The following is a 27,875-nucleotide window of genomic DNA, read 5'->3' as shown; positions in this document are numbered from 1 at the left end:
TTCTTCAGATACATGCACACAAAAGCTCATACCAATGACAAACTTAGTTGGTCTTTAAGGTGCTACTGGAAGGAATTTTTTTTTATTTTGTCAGGAATTAAGTATTATTATTACAAAAGAATGGCCAGGCTCTCCAGGTAATCCAGTCAAGTGACCATTAATAGGTAACCTGGCAGACAGGTATGATCTATCTGGGGGGTGGTGGTCTTGGGCTACACCCCTTCTGTGATGTATGTATGATGTATGGAGGGGTGGTCTTGAGCTCCAGGGCAGGGGATTTCAAAATGTCTATATAAGGGCGGGCACACCTTTCTTCTGGGTCCTCCTCCTCTCTCCTGCGTGTGGGGGGAGCACCCTGTTGCAACAGTTAATAAATATATCAGGCTTACTAGCTGCTTTGCTTCTCAATATTCTCTGGTCTGTTATTTTCTTCTACCAATAGAGAACCTACAAAAGGATTCTATACGGGCTCTTGGGTATCCCAAAAGGGGAAAGGAGCAGTTTTTTTACTTATATCAATCACCTTGGGCTCCTTGGAGGAAAGATAGGTTAGAAATGTAACAATAAATAAAATTAAGGAAACGAAATAAAATGTTGGAGTCCCTCCCCCACCGGTTGAGTTTGATGGGCAGCGCTCACTCCCCCCCCCCATGAAAGAAATGGTTCAGTCTACAATTTAACATATCTATGTTGAACAGGAAGCAGCGAGGCTACAGGAGAGGTGGGAAGGGCGTGGTTAAACGATCAACTGCTCCATGGAACTTAATGGAGGAAGGCGGGGCCAAGCTGGAAAGGGAGGAGTTTCTGTTGGGGAAAAAAGCTCAATGGGTGAAGGATTCGGGTTTTTTCCTCTCGCGTCAATGGAAAAGGGAAGAGAAATCTTGAAGGAGAATAGGAGGGGGAAGCATCTGATCGCCGTGAAGAGGAAGATATTAGGAAGGTGGAAGCAGATTAGAGCAAAGGGGGAACAACCAATTCCAGGGCAGGCTGTGTTTGTGTAACTCACCCGTGGAAAATGCAGAATGCTTTGTTATGTAACGCTTTCTCCAAAGGGGGAGGGGGGCAGAGAGAATAAGGGAAACAAGTCTCAAAGAGAGGAAGTGGAGGGGACTTCCCTAGACTGGGAAGAAGAACAAACATTGGAAACTTCCAGAGGCTTCCCGAAAGTTTTATTTTCAGCACCCGATAAAATGAAATCGTGCATTTTAAAGAAAAGCGCACTTTAATGTGTGTGTCGTGGGTGGTAGGAAGATGCAAGATCCTAAGACTATGAGGGCATCAGAAGAGCACAGCCCACAGTCCCTTATACTCTAGCATCCTGTCCTTTGCGGTTGGGATCTTTGATTCAATTCAACTTGAAAAGGCATGCCGGCATCTCCAGGTAGGGCTGCGACTATCCCTTACCTGAAACCATGGAGAGCAGCTGCCAGCCTGTGCAGGCATTACTGAGGCAGATGGACCCATGGTCTGACGCAGTGGCAGGCCCCTTCCTGTGCCCCTGTTTAAGCCAGCTCTCTCTCTTTAGAACCATGAGGACTAGAACCTTATCTTTAGGCCAAGGGCTGCTGCTCACTTGGTAGAGCAGATTAGAGCAAGCGGGGAGCATGCAGAAGGCCCCAGGTTCAATTCTCAATATCTCCAGGCAGGGCTTGGAATATTCCCCCATCTAAAAGCTCAGTTGCTGCCATTCAGTGTGGACAGCCCTGAACTCTGTGGCTCTAGAGGCAGCCCTGTTTAGGGAAGCTTTTAATGTTTAACAGACTATTGTATTTTAATATTTTGTTGGAAGCTGCTCAGAGTGGTTGTGGAAACCCAGCCAGATGGGTGGGGTATTATTATTATTATTATCATCATCATCATCATCATTATCATTATCATTATCATCATCAACAACAGTTTGCCTCGGTATAAGGAAAAAACAAAGCAGCAGATCAAAAAAGAACTTTCCCTCTGCTCGTTGCCATGGGCACCTCATCCCCATAAACAACAGAGGTGCAAATAGTTTTCCGGGGATTTGTTGATGTGAGGGGGATGTGAGCTGGCTTCAGTGGATAGGGTTTGACCAAACCCACCCACCAGATTTTAGCACAAGTCCATTCCCCCCACCCACCCAAAGTCTAGCTAGCTCTGCCCTCTTTCCTAGTTCTGCACTGAGCATAACAGGATGTCATGTCTTCGCTGGAAAGTGATGCTTTTTTTCCAGCGGATGTGCAATCCCCCACTGCCGACTTCTGCAAAAAAGCACTAGCTGATTTTGCAGAAATATAGGTCAGGAGGTAGAGGCACCCCAGACAAGCCTGTTTGTTCCAGATGACGTCTGTGTCTCGTGGAGGGCACAGGGTTTTCCAAAGTGGTCATTGGGACCAGCAAGGATGTTGTCACTGTTCAGCTGATCGCCAGGGCTTGCAAAAGGACAGAGCAGCTGCTCTGCATGCAGAAGGCCCCCGGTGCCCTCCCCAATGGTATCTCCAGGTAGGGTTGAAAACCCTGGAGAGCAGCTGCTAGTCAGTGTTGACATTTTTGAGCTAGATGGTTGGCACCCGTCTGTCTCAGGAAAAACTGAGGAGTGCGCCTTTGGAGATGAAGTCAAACTGTTGGAGAGTTACAGCGCCTGCTGTGGCTGTGGAGACCGATACGGGAGAGGCATGCTTTGTTGCAGCTGGGGCAGATGAAGGCGTCCGGTTCTGCTGCTGCGGATGCACCACGGCGTTTCTTCTCTCTGCACTGCTCCCAGCAGTCATTCCTCCTCTGGTCACTGCTATGAATGTCCGACCTGTCTGTCTCCAGGCACTGTGGTCATCTGCAAGGGATCCCCACATGGCGGTGTTGATACCGGTACTGCCAGCCTTTGTGTCACATTTGCAGACCTCTTTGTGACACAGAGCTGGTCTGTCAACAGATCTGGTGCCTGAAGCCAGCTCCCCGCAGAGCATGGCCTTGGGGATCCTGCCGTCTTCCATTCTGTGCACATGGCCAAGCCAGCGTAGAGGTCACCGAGACAGAAGCGTGATCATGCTCAGAATGTAGGCTTGGGAGAGCACATCTTTCTTTGAGACTCTGTCCTGCCATGTGATGCCCAAAACCATGGCATAACTTGGTACAAGTTTTCTATGTTCATATTTAAATCAGCTCTTTATTCAGAATCATGAGGAGCATAATATTTTTAAGGGAAAGACTGAAATCATGGAGAGCCACTACCAGTAAGCATCAACAATACTGAGCTAGATTAGAAACAAAAATACATTTAGTATTTATTTTAAGGCATTTATATACCACTCAGTTGTCTGGTATTTCTAAGAGCTGTGCCTAAAAATGAGCCATACAGAGAATAAACTAAAAATCATAAAAGCCCAACAGACACCTGCTAGAATAAGGAAGTATTTGTTGTGCAGCTGAAGTTCAGCATGGAGGGGAGCTGTCAGGTGAGTGGGAGTTCCACAGACCAACTGCATTTCTTCTAGTAGCTACAAGCCATGCATCTCAGCCATGGGTGACCATCAGCAGAGACTCCCCCAAGATCTCAGTCATCAGGTAGGGATACAAGGGGTCAGGCAGTTGTCAGACCAAAGGCCAGGGGGAAATGTGTGGGTATTATGACCCTGGGACTTTTCTGGAACCTAGGGTTGGTACTCAGCTTCCCATCTCTCAAAGGGACAAAATTTGTTGCCAATTGGAACGAAACCTCAGCAAAGGTGAGAGCCAGCATCTATCTCACTCTGCCCCACAGCAGAGGCGGCCCTGGGCAGCCCACCCTGAATTTCATTTGCAACTGAAACCCTGAAACTGAAACTCTGCGGGCTCTGAGGACTGTCTTTGAAAGACATGCCCGTTCTTATGTAAGCAGATTTAGCAGGTCGCTGGAGATTGCATCACCGCAACCCTTTTGTGGGAACATACCTGAGGAAATAAAATAAACACCAACGCACACCTATTTTTAAAAAGTACATGCCGTATTCAGATGTCACAAAAATGACGTATGACAAGCCCAAACCTGTCCTGAGTTGCACTTAGGGACTGCCAATCATTATTTCTTTTTCTATTTTGAGAAAGATGTCTTCCTCTTCCTCCTGGGAAAACCAGAAAAACTCACCTCTCTATTAAACAACAATTGCTCATGGATCTGAGCTTCATCAATTCAGGGTGGGGAGCAAGTTTCTAGCCCTCATTGTGGCAGGAAAACGCTTGACGCCAATGAAGCTTTCTACCAAGGGTAGGTACAATTCCCAATAGCCTCAGCAAGCATGGCCAAAGGGTGGAATATAGTGAGGGATGTGCATGAGTATCTGTAGAAAGCAGTCTTCTGTACAAGGGCAATATTTACAACATTTACAAAGTGTGTCGTTCCACACACTCTTGCCCCTGGCCCCTGGGAGGTTGCCCAGAAAGGAATGCGGCCCTCAGGCTGCAAAAGTCTCCCTCTTCTTTTCTTTACAGCCTGGCTGAGTCATGCACTGAAGAAGCCCCTGGAACATCCGGGATCTTGCTGGACGAAAAACGTCCTCCTGAGACTTTGGCCCTTCTCAAACCCTGAGATAATAGAATTCTCATGTATGACTCCCCATAAACCTAATCATCAAACAAGCCTCAAAGTCCTACACATAAAAAAGAGGGCAAAGTCTCTAGCAATAACGTTTCTAGAAGATAAGAGTAGACCTTCGACCGCGGAGATATCCTGGAAGAATCTGCACCGTGCCTTGGGTGCGGAGGGAGCCCAAACTCCACAAAGAAACCACACTGAGACGGAACAGGTTAAAATATCCCAGGAGTCAGGATCAACCTAGCTCAACTTTCCCCAACCTGGTGCCCATGAGACATTTTGGACTACGACTCATATGTGGGGCTTCCCTAGACCCCAGCTAGGCCAAAGTCTCCAGCTGGTACAAAGCTCTGTGGCTAGACTGGAGTATCTCCAGCGCATAACTCCAGTGTTCAGAAGCCCCCACTGGTTGCCCCTACGTGCCCAAGCCAGGTTCAAGTCGTTGTTGTAATTTACAAGGCCCTTAACAGCCTGAGTCCAGGATACCCCGAGGACTGCTTGAGCCCTTAAATCCCTGCCCAGGGATTTATTACTCAGGCGTGCGGTTCTGATCACCCATAGATCATAGAATTGGAAGGGGCCATGAGGGTAAACTAGTTCTATCCCATGCAATGCAAGAATCTTTTGCCCAACGAGGGGCTCGAACACCTGAGACTAAAAGTCTCATGCTCTCCTGACTGAGCTATGCCGAAAGTGGTCCGTTTTGTAGGCCCAATTTTAAGAAACTCCCCGCCAGTTGAGGTCTGGGATGCCCACTTTCCCTGTTGCACATGGTATTTTCCCTCCTTGTCCTGTAGGCTTACAATGTAAAACTGAAAGTAGGGAAAGGACACAGAGCTGACTGAAGGCCCCAGGCACAACCTGAGACCCTCCCAGGTAGAAACAACAGCATTGGGTGTAGACTCAGCTAATTTCCCCTATCCTTTAACTTGAAAACAACGGAGCGATTCAAAGATCCTTCAAATATTTTGGGGTGGGGTCTCAAGAACAGTGGAACCATTGCAAATCTCTTTGGGGAATGGCTGTGACTTTTAACATCTTTGAACTTGCCCTTTGGCATGTCTTCACTATATGGCTTTGGGCGAATGCTGAAGACACACACCTTTGACACCTGAGCTGTGTTGTTTGAGAACCCTCCCTATTCCTGCGACTGTAACATTCTTTACTTGTGATCTTTGGGTGAAGGGTGGTAATAAATCGCCATCATCATCATCATCATATCCAGAGCACAGCCCAAGAATCTCCTGACTCAGGCTGAGTGGGCAGAAACAGGAGTGGTTGCACCTTGCTACCTGGAATGCAGAGCAACACCTGAATGCAGAAAACACTGATCTGGTGTTTTGGGCCAGGCTCATTTGACACAGTCCTTGACATGCCCCTTTCCTTCACCAGAGGGTCACATTCCCTCCCTGGGTAACCTCCTATGGTAGGCGGGGCCAGAGGCAAACGTAGGCGGGGGCCAGGCACGTGAGTCTTTACCTTTGTAAGGACAAGCAAGAGGCACAAGCACAGATCAAGGACATGTTTGAACCAGGCAAAAGCGCTCAAGGAAAGCGTGACCAGGTGAGAGGGCAGGCAGGGGATCCCCAAGGCCAGAGGATTTTTTGGGGGGGGGGGGGAAATAAATAATTATTTTCATCCAAAATTTGGGTAATTCCATACTGAGTGACATAACGTGCTATTTTGGGAAGAAGAAAAAGAACCTGTTACCTGGTAAAGAAACACTAGGAAATCGTCTTTAAAATGATACAGAGCATGTTAACTGTGAAATGAAAAATGAATCTGTAGGCTGACGTTTTCATGGAATTACCCAGTTCTGTAATGTACCGTATTTTTCCCGTGTATTAGACGAGGTTTTTTGGCTCAAAAATCGTGTCAAAAAACAGGTTGTCAAATACACGGATAGTGGCATGGGGGGGGGGGGGAACGGTGCCCCCGCCAGCCAGCCGGTTGGCAGGAGCACAACTGCCCCCGATGCTGCTGTGCGCGGGAAACAATCTAGGTTTCTAGGAAGTGTTTCCTGCCCACAGGGGGATGGGGGCGGAGAAAAGCTCAACAACTTTGGGCCATCTCCCCTCATTTTCTTAAAACCAAGTCCCCAAAAGGGGGGGGGGTGTCTTATACATGGAGGCATCTTATAGATGGAAAAGTACAGTGTGTGTGTGTGTGTGTGAAATAGAAAGAAAAACAAGGAAGTGAAAATGAAACACACACGACATATCTGGCCTTCAAAGAACCTGAAGTTTCCCAACCATGACAGTGTGGTGTAGTGGTTAGGGCATCTGACTACTACCTGGGAGTCCAGGGTTCAAATTCCCACTTGTCATGAAGCTTCCCGAGTGACCTTGCGCCAGTTACCACCATACTCACAAATTAGGATCTCTCTGTCCCAAATCTTCCACCATTTGGCTTCATTGCATGGCCACGAGAGAGGGACGCCCACTGCATTATTTTATAAACTTCCATCATGCTCTTCTTACTTGCCTTTTCTCCAAACTGGTAAGTCCCAAAAGCTGCAACCTTTCTTTGGGGGAGTCGTTCCATCGCCTTGATCGTCTGGCTACCCTTTTCTGAACCTTTTCTAAACCTACCATATCCTTTTTGAGCTTAGCTGCCCTGAACCGTTCACAGTATTCCAAATGCGCCTCTCCCCTGCTTTTTTAGACAGACAGCAACATTTGCGTAAACTGCTTCAGGTATTTGCTTCAGGAGGGCTTCAGGTATTTGCCTCCGTTGGCCTTTTGGAGATATTTACTTGCAATTTCTTTTTCTTTCTTTCTTTTTTTTGCATCTACTAAAAATTAACCCAATAGGATTTTTGAACCCAATTGGTTTGTTTTTGCTTTTTATATGCAGTATTATTCTACAAAGATGGGCTTGAGCTTTTCCAGGGGCATCAAGTTATTTTTCTGCTTATATATATGTTAGATGAAATGCGTGATGTAATCGAGGAATATGTATTCGGTGATAAGTCGGGTAGTATGCAGTATATAAAAGGGATGACTATAGAAAGTTAAAGTTACGAAAATCTAATAAAAACCCTAATAATAATAATAATAATAATAATCTGAGAGTTGACTCAAGTGTTGCTTTTTGTGCTGTGATTTACGGACAAGCGCCTGGAGCCAAAAGCACCTGACCTTGGACAATGCATTGCAATCAAGTTATTTTGGGATTAGGAGTCAGCAGTTCAGAGAAATAAGTTTCCTTTTCCTGGGACAATAAAGAGGAAACTTGCAATGAGCGCCTTTCCTGTCCCCTGGCTGCCTCCCAGTGCCAAAAGCAGAATCTTTCAGAATTCGAAGGCTCCCGAGACAAGATCTTGTGGTAGAAACAGACAGCGCAATTCACAGAACAGAGGAAGCTGGCTTTACCATTGCTCCACCTAGCTCGGTACTGTGCACAGGCTGGCAGCACCTCTCTGGGGGTTTCAAGCAGGGAGCCTCTCCCAGCCCTACCAGGAAATGCCAACGGGGACTAAAACAGGGACTTTCTGCAGGCAAAGCCGATGCTCTGCCCTAAGTTAGGGCCCTTCCACTAAAACAAAAGCAAATGTCCACATCCCCATGGCTCTGGTATAAAGGGCTGGTTCCAAGAGGACCCTAGCAAGCTGCCTTGTACTGAGCCAGACCCTTGGTGCAATTGACTCAGTGCTGTGTACACTGGCTGGCAGCATATTGCCAAGGTTTCGTGTTGCAGTCTCCCTTGGTCCTAGCTGAAGAGGCCAGGGATTGAAGGTGGGAGCTTCTGTGTGGAGAGTGCTGTCCCTTAAAAATAATCTGGGCCTCATGATTCTCAACATGGAGCAATTAGACTAAATCATGGAGATGGCTAACAAAGGCTAGGAGCTAAATAATAATAATAATAATAATAATAATAATGAGCGCGCAACCCCAGAGTCGGTCACGACTGGACCTAATGGTCAGGGGTCCCTTTACCTTTAATACCCCACCCATCTGTCTGGCCATGTTCTGCCTCTACTCTTGTTTCCCCTCACCTACGGTGGCAGCTTCTGAGTTTCCTCCTTCGGAGGCCTGACTGCGCTAGAATTATTCAAAATCTGACGAAACCTGACACACGGGGCTTTCTGGGTCGATTTGGGTACATTTTGACTGTGCTGCTTCTGCTGCTTTTGGTAGAGCTATATTAGGATTAACCAAACCATTTAAAAATTATTGTTTTCGTGACACAATGGCTTATATATATAAAAAAACAAACACCCAGCAACTAATTTCGCTGTAAGCAGCTTTGTGAGAGCCTTTGTGGTGGAAGAGCAACCCCATTCAAATAAACACTTTCACCACAGATTTAACCCTCAGACAGAAATGAAGAAATTGACATAGGCCGTTTTAGAATTTTTCAAGCCCGAGTGGAATTCCACTGCATCCTGGAGCAGCCCAAAGAAAGCCACGTGGCAGGACCTTTTCGGTGGCTGCTCCCTCCTTGTGGAACACCCTCTTTATTGACTTTCAGGAATAACTTAAAAACATTCCTGCTTACTTCAGGCCTTTTGATGGCAACCTTGGAATTATTAGTTGTGAAGGTGACAGCTTTTAAATGTTTTTTTTGATTGAGTTAACGTTTTAAACTTTTATTTTTAAAATGCATTGTTTTACCAGCACGGTTCTTTACCTCCCTGGTCACCTTTGAGAGGAAAAGCAAGACGGAAATTCCTTCCTGTATTCATAAAAATGTAAGGTGTTGTCACCCTCTTCAGGCAAGCTGTTTAACGCAGGGCGGAGGCACTTTACACAGTGGTTTAGCAAGCTGCTGTGTGAAGCTCCTCCCCCTTTAAAAGGGGGTGGAGCTTGGCATGGTGGGAGGGGCTTGGGTGAGCTGTGGGTGGACAGGCGAGGGATGGGTGAGGTGTAAAGGTCAGATGTGGGCAAAGGGCAAAACAGGAGGAGGGGTTGGCAGCCCCTACCCGGTCATAACTGGGTCATGCCAGGAAAACCAAAGAAGAATGTTGCGTCAGAAGAGCACTTTCGTCTGTTTCCCTGGACCAGTTTCTGCTTGAGAAATCACATGGGATTTTGGTTGTTGTTTCGTTTCACTCCGCCGCAAAGATAACTGAATGGAAACTACAAGTGGCAGCTTGGGAATTTGAGGGTGGGGGGGAAACGGACGCTTTGCTACCCGAAGCCAAATTCAAACATGTCTCTGCATCCGGGGGCTCAACAAAAATGTAATTTACTTTCGATTGATTCCATCAGGCTCCACTTTAAACGGCCGGCTTAGAAGCAACCATCCGTCAGGCGACAGGAGAGAAAAGGAACCACAGGGCTTCCTTATCCGCTCAGCTGAGAGATCAGAAGTTCCAGCTTTTTCCTCTCCTTGAGCTTGTTCCACTCCAGCCGGTTGTCACAAGAACCTTGCAATGAAGATCTAGTGCCCAATTTTGCTTTGCTCCTCCCCCCTTCTATTTCCCCATCACTTTTTCCTTTTGTGCTACATCTTTTAGATAGTAGGCCAGAATGCAAGGATTATTACCGCAGAGATTGCATTGCCAGCCAGCTCTTTTTGAGGCTTGACATCTTTGTTTTTTAACTGTGATTTTCATTGGGCAATATGTATTTATATGAAAGCAGAGTTTATAAATACTGAAATAAAAAATAAAATTGGAATGTTGGTGGTACATTTTTTTCCCAACCCACCCGCTGTTGGGTCTACTTTATTTTTGCTGCATCAATAGTGCTGTTGTTGCAAACCTCCTGAAATCAGGCCAGTGGCCCTGTAGTAAGCTCTAGCTGAAGACAAATACTTTTTGAAGGGGGGTGGGGTGGTGGTCCTGCTGTGGTTCAGATCCAAACTTTTCCAGCAAACCTTTCCTCCCTCCCCACTGCAGTCTTCCCCTTTTGCATCAGTCAAGTGATGTTATCCCTTGCATGACACGCTCCCAAGTTAATAATAGGGTGCAGGTATGCACCTGGGGAAAAGAAAACAGTGATTATATCTTTGAAAACAAACAGGAGAGGTTTATTTTTAAACACAGACGAAAGAGGGTTGCTCGTCCGGCCCAGTCACGCTGACTGCTAGGAGTCCAGACCATTGGAGGGTTGGAAATAGGAACAAATGTCAACCCAAAAACTGCATAGGTTTCCTCCCAACTTCTAGATCAGGACCAGGAACCTTTTTCATCCTGAGGGCCACATTTTCCTCTGGGAATTTTTTCAGGGGCCGCATGCCAGTGGTGGGCAGGGCCAGAGGGAAAAGTGGGCGGAGCAACAACTGTGAACATAATCTTTGTAAAGTAGGCAGGTTTCTACAGCCACTCACATATCCCCCTTTCCAACCACGGTTGGAGTTCAGGGATGCATTCTGACCAGGCAAAAAAACACTCCAGGAGGGTGCAAAGCAGGGCTATTGAGGGGGTGCCCAGGGGCCAAACAGAAGAGGGCTGGAGAGCCACACTCGGTCTGAGGAGTCCCACTTCAGTTCTAGAAGCAACAGTTGGTCTTTGATGACTCTCTGTTGCACCATCAGCAAAGCAGGCCAACGAGAGAGATCCCGATTTATTTATTTCAGGGTGAAGAGACTGATGGGGTGTATTTGTTTTGGCAGGGAGAGAGAAGGCAGACTTGAAGAAGTCTGAAGATGCTTCCAAACTGGGGCTTCTCCTCAGATGGCAAATAAACAGGAAACTCTAAGGAGTTGGTTCCCATGCTTTGCTGGGCTTTAAACCCCCCCCCCCCCAAGTTGCTGATCATTTCTTCCCACACTTCTGGAGGCAAATGACCTAAACCTTTGAAAATGCAAGTCTAAACTCTGGCCGTTGCTGGCCTCTCCCTCCCTTATATGGGAGCAATTCGTATTTATCCAGCTTCATCCAAAAGTCTCTTTCAGCCTCTGCCGGCCGAAAGGAGAACTGCAACGGCCCTCCCTTCTGACGTTCTATTGGATCTTATTTTTAAACTGGTATTTTGTTGGGGAAAGGGGCCTTCGGACGGTTGGCCCGATTATTACTGGCATGTCACAAGCGACTACATTTGTAGTCATTTAGGATATTTTTAAAAAAGATTCTGTCAGTTTAGAATATAATCCAGCAACAGGGCAGAACATCCATACTTTAGAGTGGCGGGGGGCGGGGGGGCGCATGTGTCCTTAGGTTTGGGCTGATCCAGCTATGGGGCTCTTCTGGTGTACATATGGAATCTCCAGATCCAGAGGCAGTCTACCTAAATCCCTAGGTTCTTAAGGGAATTTGGCCTTGGTGAGAACAGGGCAAGTCCCCTTTGGCCTGATCCACCAAGGTTTTTTAGATCCTTCTTATGTCCTCCAGATAGGGCTGGGAGAGACTGCCTGCCAAAACCCTGGAAAGCCACTGCTGGCAGTCAGTGTAGAACAGCTAGATGGAGCAATGCCCCCAGCTGAGTGGAAGGGAGCTGACAACTTATACATTGCAACTGCAATCCGCAACTGCTTCCTATGTTCCTATCTAAGTCAACAGCTTTCTTCAGAGCCATGAGGACTAGCATTTTAAATTTTTAACTGCCCTGTGATCTTTGGAGAAAGGGTGGCACAGAAATTAAAGAAAGAAATACACCCCCCCTTTAAGGGAAGAGCTGTGGCTCAGGGACAAAGCAGAAGGTCCCTGGTTCAATTTCCAGGTAGGGACCAGAGAGACTCCCTGTTGGAAATTTAGCTGCCTAGTTCTGTGAGCGTGAGCAGGGGAACCTAAGTACTGTAAGTTAACAGAACAAAGTTTGGGGTGCCATTGAAGCAAATGCTGAAGCCATCACAGGAGAACCAGGAGTCTGAAAGTCCACATCGACATGAGCCGGATGGCATTTTCAAAGTACTTTTTAGGTACTTTTAAGAGAGCACACTTCAAACCTACAGGTCGAGACAAGGATTACTTTATTTCCACACATTTTCTCTTTAATTCTTTCGCACCCAACTCTCCCTTCCTTCCTCTTTCTACATCAACAACAACATAGTCATCTGGAATTGCCCAACAGGACCCAGACGAAAGGAGGGTGCCAACATCCCCCTCCCCATCACCTCCCCCACTGCTATAAGCAGCAGCAGCAGCAGCAGCAGCAACAGCAGCTTCAAAACTCCAAAATCTTGGCTTCACCCGAGGCCTCAGTGGAACGGCTGACAGGCGGGCCAGTGATGTGCTATAGATGTGGGTTGGTGCGCTTTTTGTGTTTTTTTTTAGAATGTGTCTTTTTGCCTATTTTTTATTTTTATTTTTTTAGAAAAAAGCAAACACCAGAAGATAGAGATGAAGATGATGTAAAAAAATTATATATATATATATATGTATGTGTTATATATATATATGATTCACATCTATTTACAGTATGGCTGGGAAGGGGGGGGGAAGTATAGGAACGAACAGGAGGCTTGAAATATATCCATGTGGTGAACTGTCAGCCTGCAGGCCAGAGATGTCCCACGAGCCAGATTTGGACAGCCAGCCCCCAGCTCAATTGACCGCAGCTGCCTGTTTGCAAAGATGCTCTGGAGTGGTATTGGCCACATGCCCTTCCATCGCCACTGGCCTGTAGCCCCCAGACAGCTCTCAAATAGCCCCCGAGCCCCCAAAGAGGGTGTTACATCACCCCTGCTGTACGGGTTCATCTGGTAGAAATGGAAGTGAACTTTGAGGGGAGAAGTTTTTTTGAAAGGGCAGAAGAGAAGGAAACAGTCTGCCTCCAAATACAGCCTACCGCCAAGCACAACCCGCTCTATAAAGTCCTGCCATTTCAGTCCCACCCAGGGAGTGGGCATAGTGGGCAGCAGAAAGGAAGGGGCAGCGGCTACAGTGATACCTGGACACGGAGGCTAACTCACTCCTGAGAGTCCTCCATCCTCACTGTCCAGCTTGTGCCAAGGTATACACCCCCCTCCATAGGCTTTCGAGCCAGTGAAGTCTTGCTGATGGCCCCTTTTTTGCACTCATCCGACAATTGTGACAATTTTGAGCTGGTGTCGACTGCCCTCAAATCAAGGTGGGCTTTGTTTTCCCCGCTGGGCTTGTAACCCTGAAGCATCAATTGGCAGGACAGTGAGAGGAAATTGGAGGTCCAACCGGTCAGATCATTCATCAGATCTTTTGCCCAGGCTCCGCCACCTCGACATGCCAGCTCCTCTTGGAAAGATACACACAGACAGACACTTTGGATGGCCACCGCTCAATTTTAAAAAATAAAAATAGGTGAAGCCATCCATCTTCAGAAATTGTACATTGCCCTTTTCTCCCATTGTCCTTAGTCCAACCATAGCTGCCAAGTTATCCCTTTTTTTAAGGGATTTTCCCTTATGCTGAATAGGCTTCCTCGTGAGAAAAGGGAAAACTTGGCAGCTATGAGTCCAACCCATCTGACAGCCCCAAATTCGCTTCTCAGTTAAACCCACAGCCCAGAATGACAGAGGCAGAGGGCGACAAAGATGGGAGTGGGACATTCCTGTGTCAGAAGTGCAGGGAGAAACCTCCTGGGGGCAGGGAAATGGGAGTGGGATGTGTTTTCTCCAGGAGATGCACCTTGGTAAAAATAAAATAAAAATGTAGGCTTGCAGAGGTTTTGGGATCTCGTTGCAAGCAGAGGACATGCAGGGCGCCGTGGATTACAGGCGCTGGCAGCAGAGCAGGGCCTCCAGGGACTTTCAGCTTTCCCAGAGTTTCTAGCCTTTTAAGACCACAGGATCCGCATTATTAGCAAGGAACGCTTGGTGAAATCCCTCAAGCTAAGAGATGAGGCTGGACGAGATTGCCAGAAGTCACAGGGGGAAGAGGCTTCACACAAACACTCTGCTGCGTTTTTCTTGCAACACTGCCCACAAAAGAGCTGTCAATTCGAGAAGGCAGAACATTTAACAGGTGGGGGTCTCATTCTATGGAAACTGTTTGCAGAGAACTTTCTCGGGTGTCATTGAAAGGCAAAGCCCAGGACAGTAGCTAAGACTGAGATTCCCCCTGCTGCCATTTTTTACTTTCTCATTCGCCCTCACAGCCCTGTGAGTAACAAACGGGGCCAAATTAATTATTATAAACTCTGTTGTAGGCTGTGAGGACCCACACGGGTGGGTGGGGGAGAAGCAAGATGTTAGATTTTGTTTTTAAATCTTTTCAGCAGCAGCAAATTAATATTTTGTGCTTTTTTTTTCTTTTAGAGCAGAAGGTCAGCTCTGCCTATTGCTGTGTGCAGTATTATTCAAGAAGCCTCAAGGACAGCCATTGGGAAGAACTTGCTCCTTGCTACAGGATTGGTTTCCCTGACCCAGCTGTCCTCAACCTGCTGCTCTCTGGCTGTTTTGGACTACAACTCCCATGAGGCTGTGCTGGCTGGGGCTGATGGGATTTGTAGCCTGATGTATCTGGAAGGCCTATTTGGCAAAGGATGTCCTGAACACGAAGAGGCAATAAAATCCTAATTTTTGGGGTGGGGGGTGGGGAACCAGAGATTTAGAGTGGGTGACAGTGGAAAATCAACTAACGGATGAGAAATTTCATTTTGAAGTCTGCCAGAAGCTGAGCCAACTCTTAAGGTCAAGCTAACTTGGCCATAGCTCATCCCACTTCTTAAGGCACTGAATTTTGTTAATTTGAAAATCCAATTAATTTTTTTGGGGGTGGGGTGAGTCAAGGGATTGGAGGTGCTGAGTGGCAGAACTCAGCTCAGTATTTTTTAAGGAAACTGTTTCTCACACAATGAGACCCTGGGAGGTTCAAACAGAGCTGAGCATCAAGGTATATGGATGTCTGTGGCCACTGCCAAATAAAACCCTCAAATTTGCCACCTGAGACCCAGATGCTCGAATTCAAAGCTAAAAGATTTCCATTATAGTGATCATGATTCTCTTACCAATTATTTTTTCTCAAATAGAAATCCGACCTGCTTTCCTTAGGCATAAAAGTGATTTTATTTATGCTCACCGACTGCATTGGGGATGGATTTGTGTCCATTTTCTAAACGCTTTTTTGGGGGCAGGGGAGGGAGTTAAAAGTTGTCAAGAACAACATTGTAATCAGGGTCATTTCCAAAAAAGGCAGCATCACACCCCGTGAACAGAACACCTTGCAGTTTGGTAGAGGGCAGCGATGGAGGTGAAACTCTGTAGGATCAAGGATTTCAGCACCGTTTACAAACTAAGCCAAGGTCCTAGTCCTTAAGCCTCCAAAGGACATGGGCGATATATTTTAATGCAATGTCAGAAGCCGAGTGCTGCCGGATCGGTTGAGATCTCCCCTTCCCAATAATCAGGACTGAAGCAGCAAACATCTCTGTGGTCCCTACAATTTCCTCGACTGATCCAGATAACCGACCCTCTGCTTCCATTGGCACAGAATTTCATGTTGTGGTTTTTAAAAATCCACGAGGGAAACACAGCCATTTGGGGAGTGGGATGCTGGGACTTTGAGCCACCTGCCGCCACTCTGTCAAAGGGTCCTCGAGGAAAAACTAGATGCCGACTGGTGCAACAGTGGCGGCCTGCCTGTTTGCTGAAGAGCTGTCTCAAATTTAAAACTCTCCACATTCTTTATACCTGCCTAAAGTTGGTCTGACAAAAAAGCTTTCCAAAACTCTGCTTTGAAACAAACACAGCACCCCGGATCCTCTGTAAGTTGATAACGGACCGTCTACCCCTTAAGAGCCACATTGGGCCAAAAGTCGGCTCAGGCGGCCTTTGGGGTGGGAGGTAGAGCTCCATGCGTAGATGCTTGCCTCCTGCCCCTCCTCAGTTTGCCAAGGAGACACAGCGGCCACCAAAACCCGCTGCGTGGAGACTTTGAGCAGCCTAGCTCACCCACATGGTCACGGACCAAAGCCCATCAAGCTTTTGCCATCCTAGCTTAGAAGATGTTAAAACGAAACAAAAAATCCTGCTCGGGCCAGCCTTTCCCCAACCAGGGGCCCTTTCTAGATGTCTTGGACTACAATTCCCATCAGCTGCTGCTAGGATGGATGCTGAATGGCACCCTCGTATGTGCCAGGTGTTGGGCTCAAAACTCTGGAGCCATGATGCTTTAGACCCCAGAGGGAAACAACATGCGGAACTAGATGAATCCGTGATCTAAATACCAGCAGGGCTCTCCTTGCGAGAGCTGGCATAGTGATGAGGCTCAAGAAAGTGTGCCATGTCTCAAGCAGCCCCCAGTTCTAATCTCACCCCTGTAAAGAGCTCTCAGAGTGACATAAAGCAAGCTTGTCTCTCTCAGCTGCAAGGCCCTGCCTCACCACCTGCCGTGTGGGGGCGAGCACCCTGGACTACCTTCATAGGGCTGTTGCCACAATGGCTGTGTGCACCCAGGCATGTTATATAGAAACGCTTAGTGTTATTCTTAATTATGATCCTGCTCTTAGGGTTTCTCTGATGCCACTGGCAGTTCCGGATCTCGCTTTCAGAGTTCACAGTGGGGGGAAACTCACAGATGGGGCTGGTGCTATTCCAATGGCCTTCCGCAGCGTCGCAGGAACAAGCAACAGCAGCTATAGAAATATCTGGCTTTGGCCCACCAGGACACCCCATTCCACTTGAAAGTGAGGTTCTTAACTCATCCTGGCAGGTGAGCGAAATTTAAGAACCTGTTTTCAGTGCCCATCAAGAGAACGAAGGGCGGAGGGGGGGGGGGGAGGGACATCAGATCAGAATAAACCACGTCCATGTGCCAGGCTCTTGGTTTGGGATTTGTATAAATATTTCCAACGGCTAAAACGAGTCCTGCATTATCCCAGCCTTATGATACAAGCAAAGTTCAATCCATCTGACAAAAAAGAAAAAGAAAAAAAGGGAAAAAAGAAACCATAATAAAAATAAATCAAAAAAACCCCAAAAGAAGAAAACTCATTGGGAGGCAGAGGAGCACAGGTTACCCTGCCAGCTTGCTGGTCACGAGGGAGGATTTCCTCTGCGGGAGATCTTGCGGCGTCGGGATGTGGTCTCCCGTCACCAAGTTCTTGTCGGTCCCTGCAGTTGGCAGCTGCTTGTTCTTGATCTTGGCCTTCGCCATGTTGTAATCCCCGGAGTCGAAGTACTTTTGCTGAAAAGTGGGAGAGACAAATGTGTATGTTTAGATCGTGGGGCTACCTTTGAAGGTGACCCGGAAACTACAACTAATCCAGAATGCGGAAGCTAGACTAGTGACTGGGAGCGGTCGCAGAGACCATATAACACTGGTCCTGAAAGACCTACATTGGCTCCCTGTACGTTTCCGAGAACAGTTCAAAGTTCTGGTGCTGACCTTGAAAGCCCTAAACGGCCTCGGCCCAGTATACCTGAAGGAGCGTCTCCACCCCCATCGTTCAGCCCAGACATGGAGGTCCAGCTCAGAGGGCCTCTGGTGGTTCCCTCATTGCACGAAGCGAAGTTACAGGGAACCAGGCAGAGGGCCTTCTCTGTAGTGGTGCCTACACTGTGGAACACCCTCCCATCAGATGTCAAGGAAATAAACTACTGTATCTGACTTTTAGAAGACATCTGAAGGCAGCCCGGTTTAGGGAAGTTTTTAATGTTTGATCTTTTATTGCTATTATTATTGTTATTATTAATATTCTGTTGGGAGCTGCCCAGAGTAGCTGGGGATACCCAGACAGATGGGTGCGGTATAAATAAAATTATTATTATTATTATTATTATTGAGAGGAGAGGTCAGCAACGTGCCGAGAGTTCTTCTTAAGCCAAACCTAAGAAGAGGTTCTGCTGGACTTGGCCAATGGCCCATCTAAGTTGAGCATCCTCTTCTCCATGTGGCCAATCAGATGCCCCCACGGGAAGTCTCCAAGCACGACCCGAGCACAAGAGCCCTCTCCCCCTCCTGCAGTTTCCAGCAACTGGCATTCAAAAGTGCTTGGCCTTCAAAGAGTGGAAGCAGAACCACTGTGGCTAATAGTCATTGATAGCCTTATCCTCCAAGCACCTGTTCAATTTCCTTTTAAAGGCATCCAAGCTGGCGGCCACTGCTGTCTCCTATGGGAGAGAGTTCCACAGTTTAAATATGCACCGTGTGAAGGGCTTTATCATGAGGCTTCTGACAAAAGCCCACTGCCCCTGCTCTAACCCTTTGCAGCCCTGCTGTAAGCTTTCAGAATTCAACTCTCTCCCTCTCAGCACACATACCCCCTTCTGGAGTCTTTTCATTAGGAAGTCGGAGCCGCCGGGTTTCTGGAGTCCTAAACTTGGGTATTTGGCTTTGAGTTTTGCCTCCTCCGCTCTCTCGGGGATGACCGCTTCCTTCTCCTGCAAATCCTGAAAGAAAGAAAAACCCGCAAGAAATGAAACCCAGCCGTTTGAGCAAACAGGACTGATTTGGCTCCGCTCTGATGGCGAGCTCGGATGTGAGCAGCGCTTCCCTGGAAAGCAAAGTGTGCTTTTGAAGTGGGGACTCCAGGTTGGGGCGAACCACCGTTCACACCTGTGCCAGTGAAAGGTGAACAAGGGAAAGGGGGCTATTTGCTTGGGCAAGGAGAGGCGAGTGCTGGGGAAGAGCAATTGGCAAACCAGCTTCTCTTGCAGACGGAGAAGAGAATGCATGTTTCTCCTGCTGGCTGTTTACATAAAGATGTACAACTCCTCTCGTCTCAATGCCGATTCATTTCTCAGAGCAGTTACATTTGATTTGGGAGTCCAGCTGGCCCAAAAGATGTGTGCCCCCCAATGCTTGCCAAGGATAGGAATCATCCTGGGCCCCAGTCACAGCAGGAGAGCAGGGCCCCAAGGCTTATTTAGAGCTTGTTCCAAATCCTTGCCCTGCCTTGAAGTTCACCTTGGTGCCTGTCACGCCCTTTCAGCCTAACCTAGCTAACAGGGTCATGGCATGGGAAAAGGTGGTTCTTCTAAATTGCTGAGATTTTCCTCTTTTGAGTTAAGTTAAATTAACCCTCACCTCCTTCCTTCCTTCCTTCCATTTCTCATACAAACAAAAAATCATGTTCAAAGTGGCTTACCACAAGAAAACGAATGCATTTCAAAAACCAAACAGTGCAAAAACGATTTCACAACAACACAACAAAACAACACAACAGCATATATAGAACATCCTTACTATTATTACTACAAGAGCAACAACAGTATTTGTAGTTTAGCTAAGGCATTTTAATCTGTGCTGCGAACCCCTTAAAACAGTGGTGTCCAAACTTTTTTCAAAGAGGGCCAGATTTTATAAAGTGAAGGGCCGTGGGGGGCCAACCAAAAGTTGTTGACCTTTTTTAGGATTGAAGTTGTTGAGGTTTTTTAAGGATTTTACCCCAGGAAATAAACTGCCACAGGGGCCAGATTAAACCAAACAGCGGACAGAATTTAGACATGCCTGCCTTAAGAGTTTTGTGTTTAATCCAAGTGGTCAAAATAAAGATGTACGTAACCCTGAACTCCTTTCAAGGAAAGCGGGGCATACATTAATTTTAATTGTTTTAATATACTTTTAAATGGCTACAACTCGACTTGGGACCTCATGAAGGCAAGAAATCTGATTGACAGTATGGTAACAATGCCAGGATATAAAGGAGTAACATTGGAGCAATGCTAGTTTTTGCTTTCCTTAAGAATGGATAGGTTTGATCTTCTTCCAGTCCATAGGACTCTCTCTTGAGACTGCAAGAAGATCAAACTTATCCATTCTTAAGGAAATCAGCCCTGAGTGCTAACAGGAAGGACAGATCCTGAAGCTGAGGCTCCAATACTTTGGCCACCTCATGAGAAGAGAAGACTCCCTGGAAAAGACCCTGATGTTAGGAAAGATTGAGGGCACAAGGAGAAGGGGACGACAGAGAACGAGATGGTTGGACAGTGTTCCTGAAGCTACTAACATAAGTTTGACCAAACTGCGGGAGGCAGTGGAAGACAGGAGTGCCTGGCATGCTCTGGTCCATGGGGCCATGAAGAGTTGGACACGACTAAACAACAAAGTTTTTCCTTTCTCCGTTAAAGGGAAAGATAAGAGACTGAGAGACTGTGTGTGTGAGGATATGAGCAAGCATGAAAGAGATGGGGAGAGAGGCAGGTTCAGCCTTTATTGACTTCTGCCGAGTCCCTGTTCCATTATAAACCTCCAGGCCAGGATGCCCTTTGTTGAATCACGAGCACCATCTGGAACATCCAACTATTTTCAGACCAGCATGTGCCAGAGGGCAGCCATGCTCTCGAATGCACTGCCCTTGTCCAGTAAACCCAACTCGTTCTAGCATCTTTAGGGAAATACACGCCACTGCTCCTCAATTTTAATTTAAACCCTCACTGAGTAGGCAGGGTCAAAAATCCTGCTTTTGTGGTGCTAGTTCACCATTTTAATGTCTGAACAAGAGAACTCACAGCCAAGAGGTCTATCCCTCAAGACTAATCCATATGTAAAATTCAACATGCATGACCTTGCTTCCCCCACCCTTTTCCGTTTACACAGCTTCCCACCAACAGGCCCTCCTGTGCCTGGGGCCTGTGTTCGGTTCTTCCTCCTCCCCACTTAACCTTCCTTCTCTCAAGTCAACAGCTGCCCACCTTTCTTTTATTTACTTTGTTCCTCCTAGCTTTTAAGGAACTCCTATTTTTCCACTGTGCCCGGCCGCAGCAAAATGACATTTCACTCTCCTCATGGCCTGTCAATAGGCTGTGCCCAACAGATGCATTCCATGACATCACAGCATTTCAGTCAATAGTGATGGGCCTTCACAGCTTTTTTTTTTAAGCCCATCATGAAATATGTGAATTATCTCCCTGCAGGAATAACTTTCTGACGACAGAGGAGTGCCTGGGAAGATGAAAAACCTTCCTTCATTGGAGGTTTGTAAGCAGAGGTTGGATGACCACCCATCAGGGAATATTAACTGTAATTCCTGCACATGGGGGCCACTTCCAACTCTACAGTTTTATGATTCTATGAATGCTCTGCACTATCTTTTTTGTGTGTTTTGTTTAAAGCCTCCTTCTCTTGTGCATTAGGAAGAAGCAAACACTCCGTCTCTGGGAAAGACAGAATGCTTGAATGATTAAAATGCCAGGCGGTAGCTAAGAGCAGATTCTGTGGGCAGCGTTCACAATAAGTGGATGACTCAGGAAAGTGGATGACACAGGAAAGGCAAAACAAGGGGCGAAAATAATACTTGTGTGGAGGAATTATGTGGGATGAGGGAGAATGGCTTTTGGTTCTGTTATGTCAGCGCAGCAAGCGATCCTCCGCTGGGGGGGGGGCGCGGCGATGTACGTCAGCACAGCATTCAATACTAAGCCTCCAGGGCAGAGCTGTTGCCTTTCCCACTTTTGAACTGGGCGCAGTATAGATGCATTATAAAAATAAATCTGCAGCTAATTCTGCTCTTTGGTTTGCAGGCAAAGATTCAGGCTGACAAAAGATTATTATTTTTTAAAAAAGAACGTAAGAACACAGCATCACTCTAAGTCTTGTTTCCAATGCACTTTTCTTTAATGCTGTCTCTGTACTTCAGGGAGAGTTGGTAAAAATGTTATTGTGTAAATAGAAAAATAAATTAATAGTAATAATAATAGGCGAGGGTAGCCGATGGGTTTCAAACCCTCTGTGCGTTAGGGTCTTCACCTAACCATGTGAATACAGGCTCTGAAAGACTTAGCCAACAAGACCTTTAGTGGGTCCAAATGTCCAGAAGCCGGTTTCTGCTCATGTTGTAGAGGGAAGAAAGGGGCAGATGGGGCTCATCAGCATGGGGAGGGAGTCCATCTACTGTAGAAGGAAAACTCTGATCCTAAACCTCCACTGCCTTGCAGGATGTCTTCAGGAGAACAAAAGGCTAAGGAGTCAAGCTTACACAAATCTAGAGTGGAGTCCCTAAGATGGTCGGATGGCGCCTTGTATGCATCCTTGGCAAATCCTGCAGCCAAGCGGGTGCCAAACATCTTGCTCGGCTTTCCTTTGGACCACGTTAGCAAGGCTAAGAAGTGGGGGTCTTGTTGTCTGGGCAGTCCAGGACCTCCATACGCACCTCCCAGGCTTACGCCATGGGGAGGTCACCTCAAGGCTGCTAACAGAGTGGTTTGACTTCACCCCTGGAGACGCACTCCATTGTCTCTTGAGACAGATGGATGCCAAAAACTAACAACAATTAATGCAACATTAATGCAACTGTGTATTTTTGTAATAGTTTAAGATGTTCCTTCTTTTTGTACACTGCTTACAGATATTTTAAATATATTAATCAGTATAGAAATTAAACAATCAAGATGAAGGACACTTATAGCACTGCCCCTCCTCTCTCAGTTCCTGAATGTTTCTCCACAACCAAGAGGACTAGAAAGTTTGATTTTTTAAAATATATATGCTAAAACAGATAAATTTGGCATGCAGGCATCCATGCCATATTCCACCTTGCTTTGATCCTTTTAGTGCTACAGACAAGGGGGGAGAACTTCAGATCCCTAGATCCTATGCAGAAATATTTTCTGAGTGATATCAATTTGTCCAAAGAATTTGGAGAACATGGGACTTTTTCAAGCTTCTCCACAAACTAAAAAATCCCATTACAATTAAGAGGAAGGTACAGGATCAAGACCCTCAGCTTGATAAATATTTTTCTTCTTCAAAAAACAGCAACACACAAACCAAGTGTGACACAACCTAGATCTCACCCAAGCCAACCCAATTATGTTTGCAGAGCCCTGCAAAGTCATCTCAACAGAGATCAACAGACATCACTTATCTGGGTGATGCCAAGCTGGATGCCCCATCGGTGATTCTTGCTTCCTAAAATTCTGCTGCTCTGCTAAAGCTTTCCCCCATGCCAATCTGAGCTTGGCAGAGACACCAGTCCTGAGCCGTTTATTTGGGGCAACCAGTAACCCAAGCTTGATGTGCCCCATCAGGTGGGAGATCACACACAACCTTCAACTCTGCCTTCCTGGCTTTGAAGGCAGGAATCCCAATTAACCACATAAGGATAGAAAGGGGTCCTTAGCTGAAAATGAGAGGGACCAGGTTCAAATGGGCCATTTGTTTCACCTTTGTCAAGAGACTCCTTTGCATACCCTCAAACAAGCTGCTTGTCTGAGCCCCAGCATCCTGCCTCTAACTGTGACAAGCAGAAAGAGGAGCCTAGAACTTAGGGGTAGATTGTATGATTGACTCACAAAAGCCCCCAGGTTCAATCTCCAGCTCAGGACTGGGAGTTAAAGATTTCTGCCACAGACCTTGGTGGGCGACGGCCAGGCACATTAGACAGTGCAGGCCATCCCAGATCAATGGTCTCACTCTGAATGATGCAGCTTTATTGGAAGGGGCCCCCAGTAATAGCCCTAATAGACTGTCATCCAGCATCCAAATAAGTCACCAATGAGTAAGAGCCTACCAAAGTCTGAAGCAAACTGATCTGCCATCGAACAGCTCATTCCACCAAGGAAGTACTTTGTTCAGTCAAAAGCCCTTTCTGAACCTGCTGGGATACTACCGTCCTGGAGCAACAGAAAATGAATTTGCTGCATCTTCTAGGACTTGCCCCTTTAAATGCTTGAAAATGGTTACCATAGCATTTCTCAATGGTGCATTCTCCAGGCTAAATGTGGCCAACCACTCCACCTCTGCATTTCCTCCTAGGATTTTGATCTCCAAGCCCCATGTCAACTTTGTTACCCTGTTCCTGCTTGTAAATATCCTTTGTAAAATATCAGAAAATATACTGTCTTGGAACCACAAAGGATTTGATCTCATTATCCTTCCCGATAGGAAATTCCCCGCAGACGTCAATTCTGTCTTTGAAATCCTGGTAATGTCAGGGAAAATCCAGATGTATGGTGGCCCTACTTCCTGATGTACCCAGAATTTTATGTTCTCTTTGCTAATTTTGAAACCACATTATTTTGAGCAAGGGGAGTAGAGAAATCTTGTCTGGAAATATGAAGGGCTAATTTCATCTAAACTCCATCAGCTATTTCTTTATTGACTGTACTTCTATCCCACCCTTTTTCCTCCAAGAAGTACAATTTGTGTACATGGTTCTTCTCTCCCCATTTTATCCTCAACAGCCCTGTGAACTAAGTTAGGCTGAAAGAATGTGACTGGTCTAAGGGCACTCAGTGAGCTTCAAGGCTGAGTGTGAATTTGAATTGTCCAGGCCCTAGTCTTAAAAGCATGTAGGGGACCCTCTCTCAACCTGAATCTTCCAGATGTTTTGAACTCCAACTCCCAGCAGTCAACATGGTCAATTGGCAGGGATGACAGGGGTTGTGTTCTGAGAATGTCTGGATGTTTCCCACTCCTGTTCTATGATGAGTGACAGGTCCCACAAGCCTCCCCATTCTATTTCACACCCACCAGCATTGGCTCGGTAGCCATGCAACACAGTCCTAATAAGATTGCTCAGTTGTAGCAGAAAATCACAGGAAGCATGTCTGCAAATGGGTATCACACTAGTTTCCTAGCATCTAAGGTTGAAAACCAGCCCTTCTCCAGTTCCTAGCTCAAACATGTTCCCCCTCAATGATCCAAGACCACGGTTTAAGGGCATGGAATCTTTATCCCATGATTCTCTACTGTAAGAGCTGAACCAATTCCTGTTTTTCAAGATGTAGAGCTAAGGATTTCTTTTAAAATGGTAGTCACTCACCATCCCAGTCCGTAGTGGAACTTATGGAAGATAAGGCTGCATTAATGGCTACAAGCCATGATAGCTAGGCTCTGCCCCCACACTCAGAGGCAGCAATGCTTCTGAAGACGAGTTGCTGGGAACCATGGGAGGGGAGAGAGCTGCTCTTGTGCTCAAGCCCTGCTTGTGGGTATCCCATAACAGGTACCTGGTTGACCAATGTAAGAAGGGGATGCTGGACTAGATGGGTCATCAGCCTGATCCAGTATGGCTTCTCTTATGTTCTTCCAGTTTCAAATGGAACTAGATTTCCACTCAAATGTAAAATCAGCCGAAAATGCATACAGTATTTAGGGCAATGCCAAGCTAACCAGGGCATCAAAGGTTCCCCAGAGCTCCTTACTCACATGCGAACATTACTTTTAGTAGGCCAGCCAAAATGTCACAAAATAGCGTGCAAGCAAAGCCACTCAAAACTCCTCAGCGGAAGAGCCATAGGAAGAGTCCTGCATTTCACAAAAGCTTGCACGCTCACGAAGAGCTCTGGGAAACACAAAAGCTTGCACATTATTTTCTTTCTGACATTTTGGTCGACTTAACGGGAATGCGGTCCCCACAACGGACACATCCCCTCTTCACTTTCCAATGTCAAGTATGCATAGTGGGCTTTTTAACCACCGAGATGCCAAAATGAGACAGAATTCGGGGAGCGGGGGGTGTTGCTGAAAAAAGCCGGATGTTCAGAATGAATCTCTATGGTTCCAACGGCCTCCAATACCGGAAAGGGCACCTGCCTGGAAGGCGCCAACCAATGAGCGCCGAGCATTGCTCAGGAGTGACCAATCGGAAGCAGCTTCAAGAGCTGGCGACCAATCAGGACTCAGACCCACACACACAAGACACAGAGCTCTCTCTCGTACCCCCTCCCCGACCTCACCTGTTTCTCTTCGCCCGTCTCGTCAGAACGGGCGTCGCCGCCGCCAAGCGTGTCAGACATGACGGGGCAGATTAGAGGCAGGCGGGCGAGACGGTCGAGGCGCTGGGGCCAGGCGAGGCCGGCGCTCCTGCTCCGGCGCCCTCTTCGCCGCTCTCTGCTCTCCCTTCCACAGCAGAGCCAAAATGTCCGCCGCCTCCACCGCCCCCTTTCTAAATATTGGCCCCGCCCCAGCCCCCGCTCTTACGTGAGCGGCGGACCTCGAGTCCAATCAGGAGCCGAGTCCCAGGTGGCGGGCGGTGTCTCGGCCGACCAATCGGGTGCGGCTTTGTCCAACGAGTGACAGGACAGCCGAAAGAAAAAGGAGGGTGAGGAAACGAGCGGGCTGAGGGAGGCGAGACGTTCGAATTAGACGGACATCTTTTGTAGCCAATAGAAATAAGCGAAGAGTCTCGGTGGGCCAATGAGGGAGCGGCCGGTTATGACCTCGTGAGGGATCAATTGGCAAGAGAGCCAAACAAATCATAAGAATGGATTGGAAAACCAACTGGCGCCTGAGGAAATAGGTGTCTGAACATGCGTGGAGTGTTTATTCGCCTGCCCCGCAGGACGAGATTTTTTTTAATGACAAAAATCTCTCTGTGCATGTGCAGAGTGCTAGTTAAACCTCTTTTGTTGACCACCAACATTACGCTTTCCATTTTTAAGTTCGGAATAGAGTAGTTGCTTTGGAAGACGATCATTAGGCATCCACACAACATGACCAGTCCAACGAAGTTGATGTTGAAGAATCATTGCTTCAACCCTGGTGATCGTTGCTTCTTCCAGTACACTGATATTAGTTCGCCTGTCGTCCCAAGTGATGTGTAAGAGTTTTCGGAGACACCGTTGATGGAATCTTTCGAGGAGTTGGAGATGGCGTTTATAAGTGGTCCATGTTTCACAAACATACATATAAAAGAAAGTACTGTAGTATAAACACTGACAACTGGGAAGCACTGGACTGGGAGCACTCCAATTGGAGAACAGCCTTTAGCAAAGGTGTCATGGGCTTTGAAGACACTTAAACTCAGGACGCAAGGGAGAAACGTGCTAAGAGGAAGGCACGCTTGGCAAATCCACACCGTGATCATCAACTCCTGCCCGGAAACTGTGGAAGGACGTGTGGATCCAGAATTGGCCTCCACAGTCACTTACGCACTCATGGTTAAAACCGTGTTTATGGAAGACAATCTTACTCGGCTACGAGGGATCGCCAAATAAGAAATAAGCTAGTTTAAAAAAATACTTCTTGGCCAAACGCTACTTAGGATTTACAGAGTGCCTTACATCAGGTTAAGGTGCCTCTAAGCCTGTGCAGAGTGTTCGTTTCCAGGCAGCGGAATTAGTAGTTTGAAAAATAAAAAGCTCTCAGGCCAAAGTGGATCTGAGGGTGTACAGAGGGCTTGTCCTCTGAGTAGGTCAAGTTTGTTTGAATAACCTCAAGTCCATGTGCCTTTTTGAAGATATAGAGATCATGTTCCCATCAGGAGGAGATTTAACCATGACCTCCTGGCTAAATGCACAGACCAAATGTTTTAAAGTAACCTGAGGTCAAGATGCCTCTGATGTGTGTGCAGAGTTGCAGAGTGCTCAGCAGACTAGTCTCCACCCCCCTGACCTCAGGCCAAAATGCCTCTGAGCATGTATGCAGAGTGCTTATCCTCTGAGCATAACTCCTTTCTCAGAGAGAGACATCCACTTTGCCATCTTTACCTCCGCATATTTCTGCATTTAATCGCTGGCTCTGCTGCTTTTGATTGGTCTGAGAAAAAAAAGTTTTTATAAATATCTTCAGACCAACAGGCCCATGAAGAAGCGGCCTTGGAACATACTCCGGCTGCATTTTACTCTTCAAAGTAAAACGAAGGACGCTTTC

The 27,875-nt window shown here is 46.9% G+C and overlaps 1 protein-coding gene and 1 long non-coding RNA gene across 2 annotated transcripts; one reads left to right on the top strand and one right to left on the bottom strand.

Moving 5' to 3' along the window:
- Positions 1-1,387: 1,387 nt before the first annotated feature.
- LOC132591349 (uncharacterized) lies at positions 1,388-10,161 on the top strand. The gene is made up of 2 exons (XR_009556921.2): positions 1,388-6,100; positions 9,157-10,161. It is a non-coding gene; the product is annotated as an uncharacterized LOC132591349 (long non-coding RNA).
- Positions 10,162-12,377: 2,216 nt separating this feature from the next.
- Positions 12,378-26,139, bottom strand: ENSA (endosulfine alpha). Its single transcript, XM_035097649.3, has 3 exons — positions 25,961-26,139; positions 18,602-18,730; positions 12,378-17,525 (listed from the first exon to the last, which is right to left on the bottom strand). The coding sequence occupies exons 1-3, from the start codon at positions 26,018-26,020 to the stop codon at positions 17,355-17,357; spliced, it is 360 nt and encodes a 119-aa protein (XP_034953540.1). The 5' UTR covers positions 26,021-26,139; the 3' UTR covers positions 12,378-17,354.
- Between the last annotated feature and the right edge of the window lie 1,736 nt (positions 26,140-27,875).

This window comes from Zootoca vivipara, chromosome 16 (assembly GCF_965207765.1).
Source record: "Zootoca vivipara chromosome 16, rZooViv2.hap1.1, whole genome shotgun sequence".
NCBI lineage: Eukaryota > Metazoa > Chordata > Lepidosauria > Squamata > Lacertidae > Zootoca > Zootoca vivipara.
The sequence above is the reverse complement of the archived record's forward strand: the minus strand, read 5'-3'. Positions and strand labels throughout refer to the sequence as shown.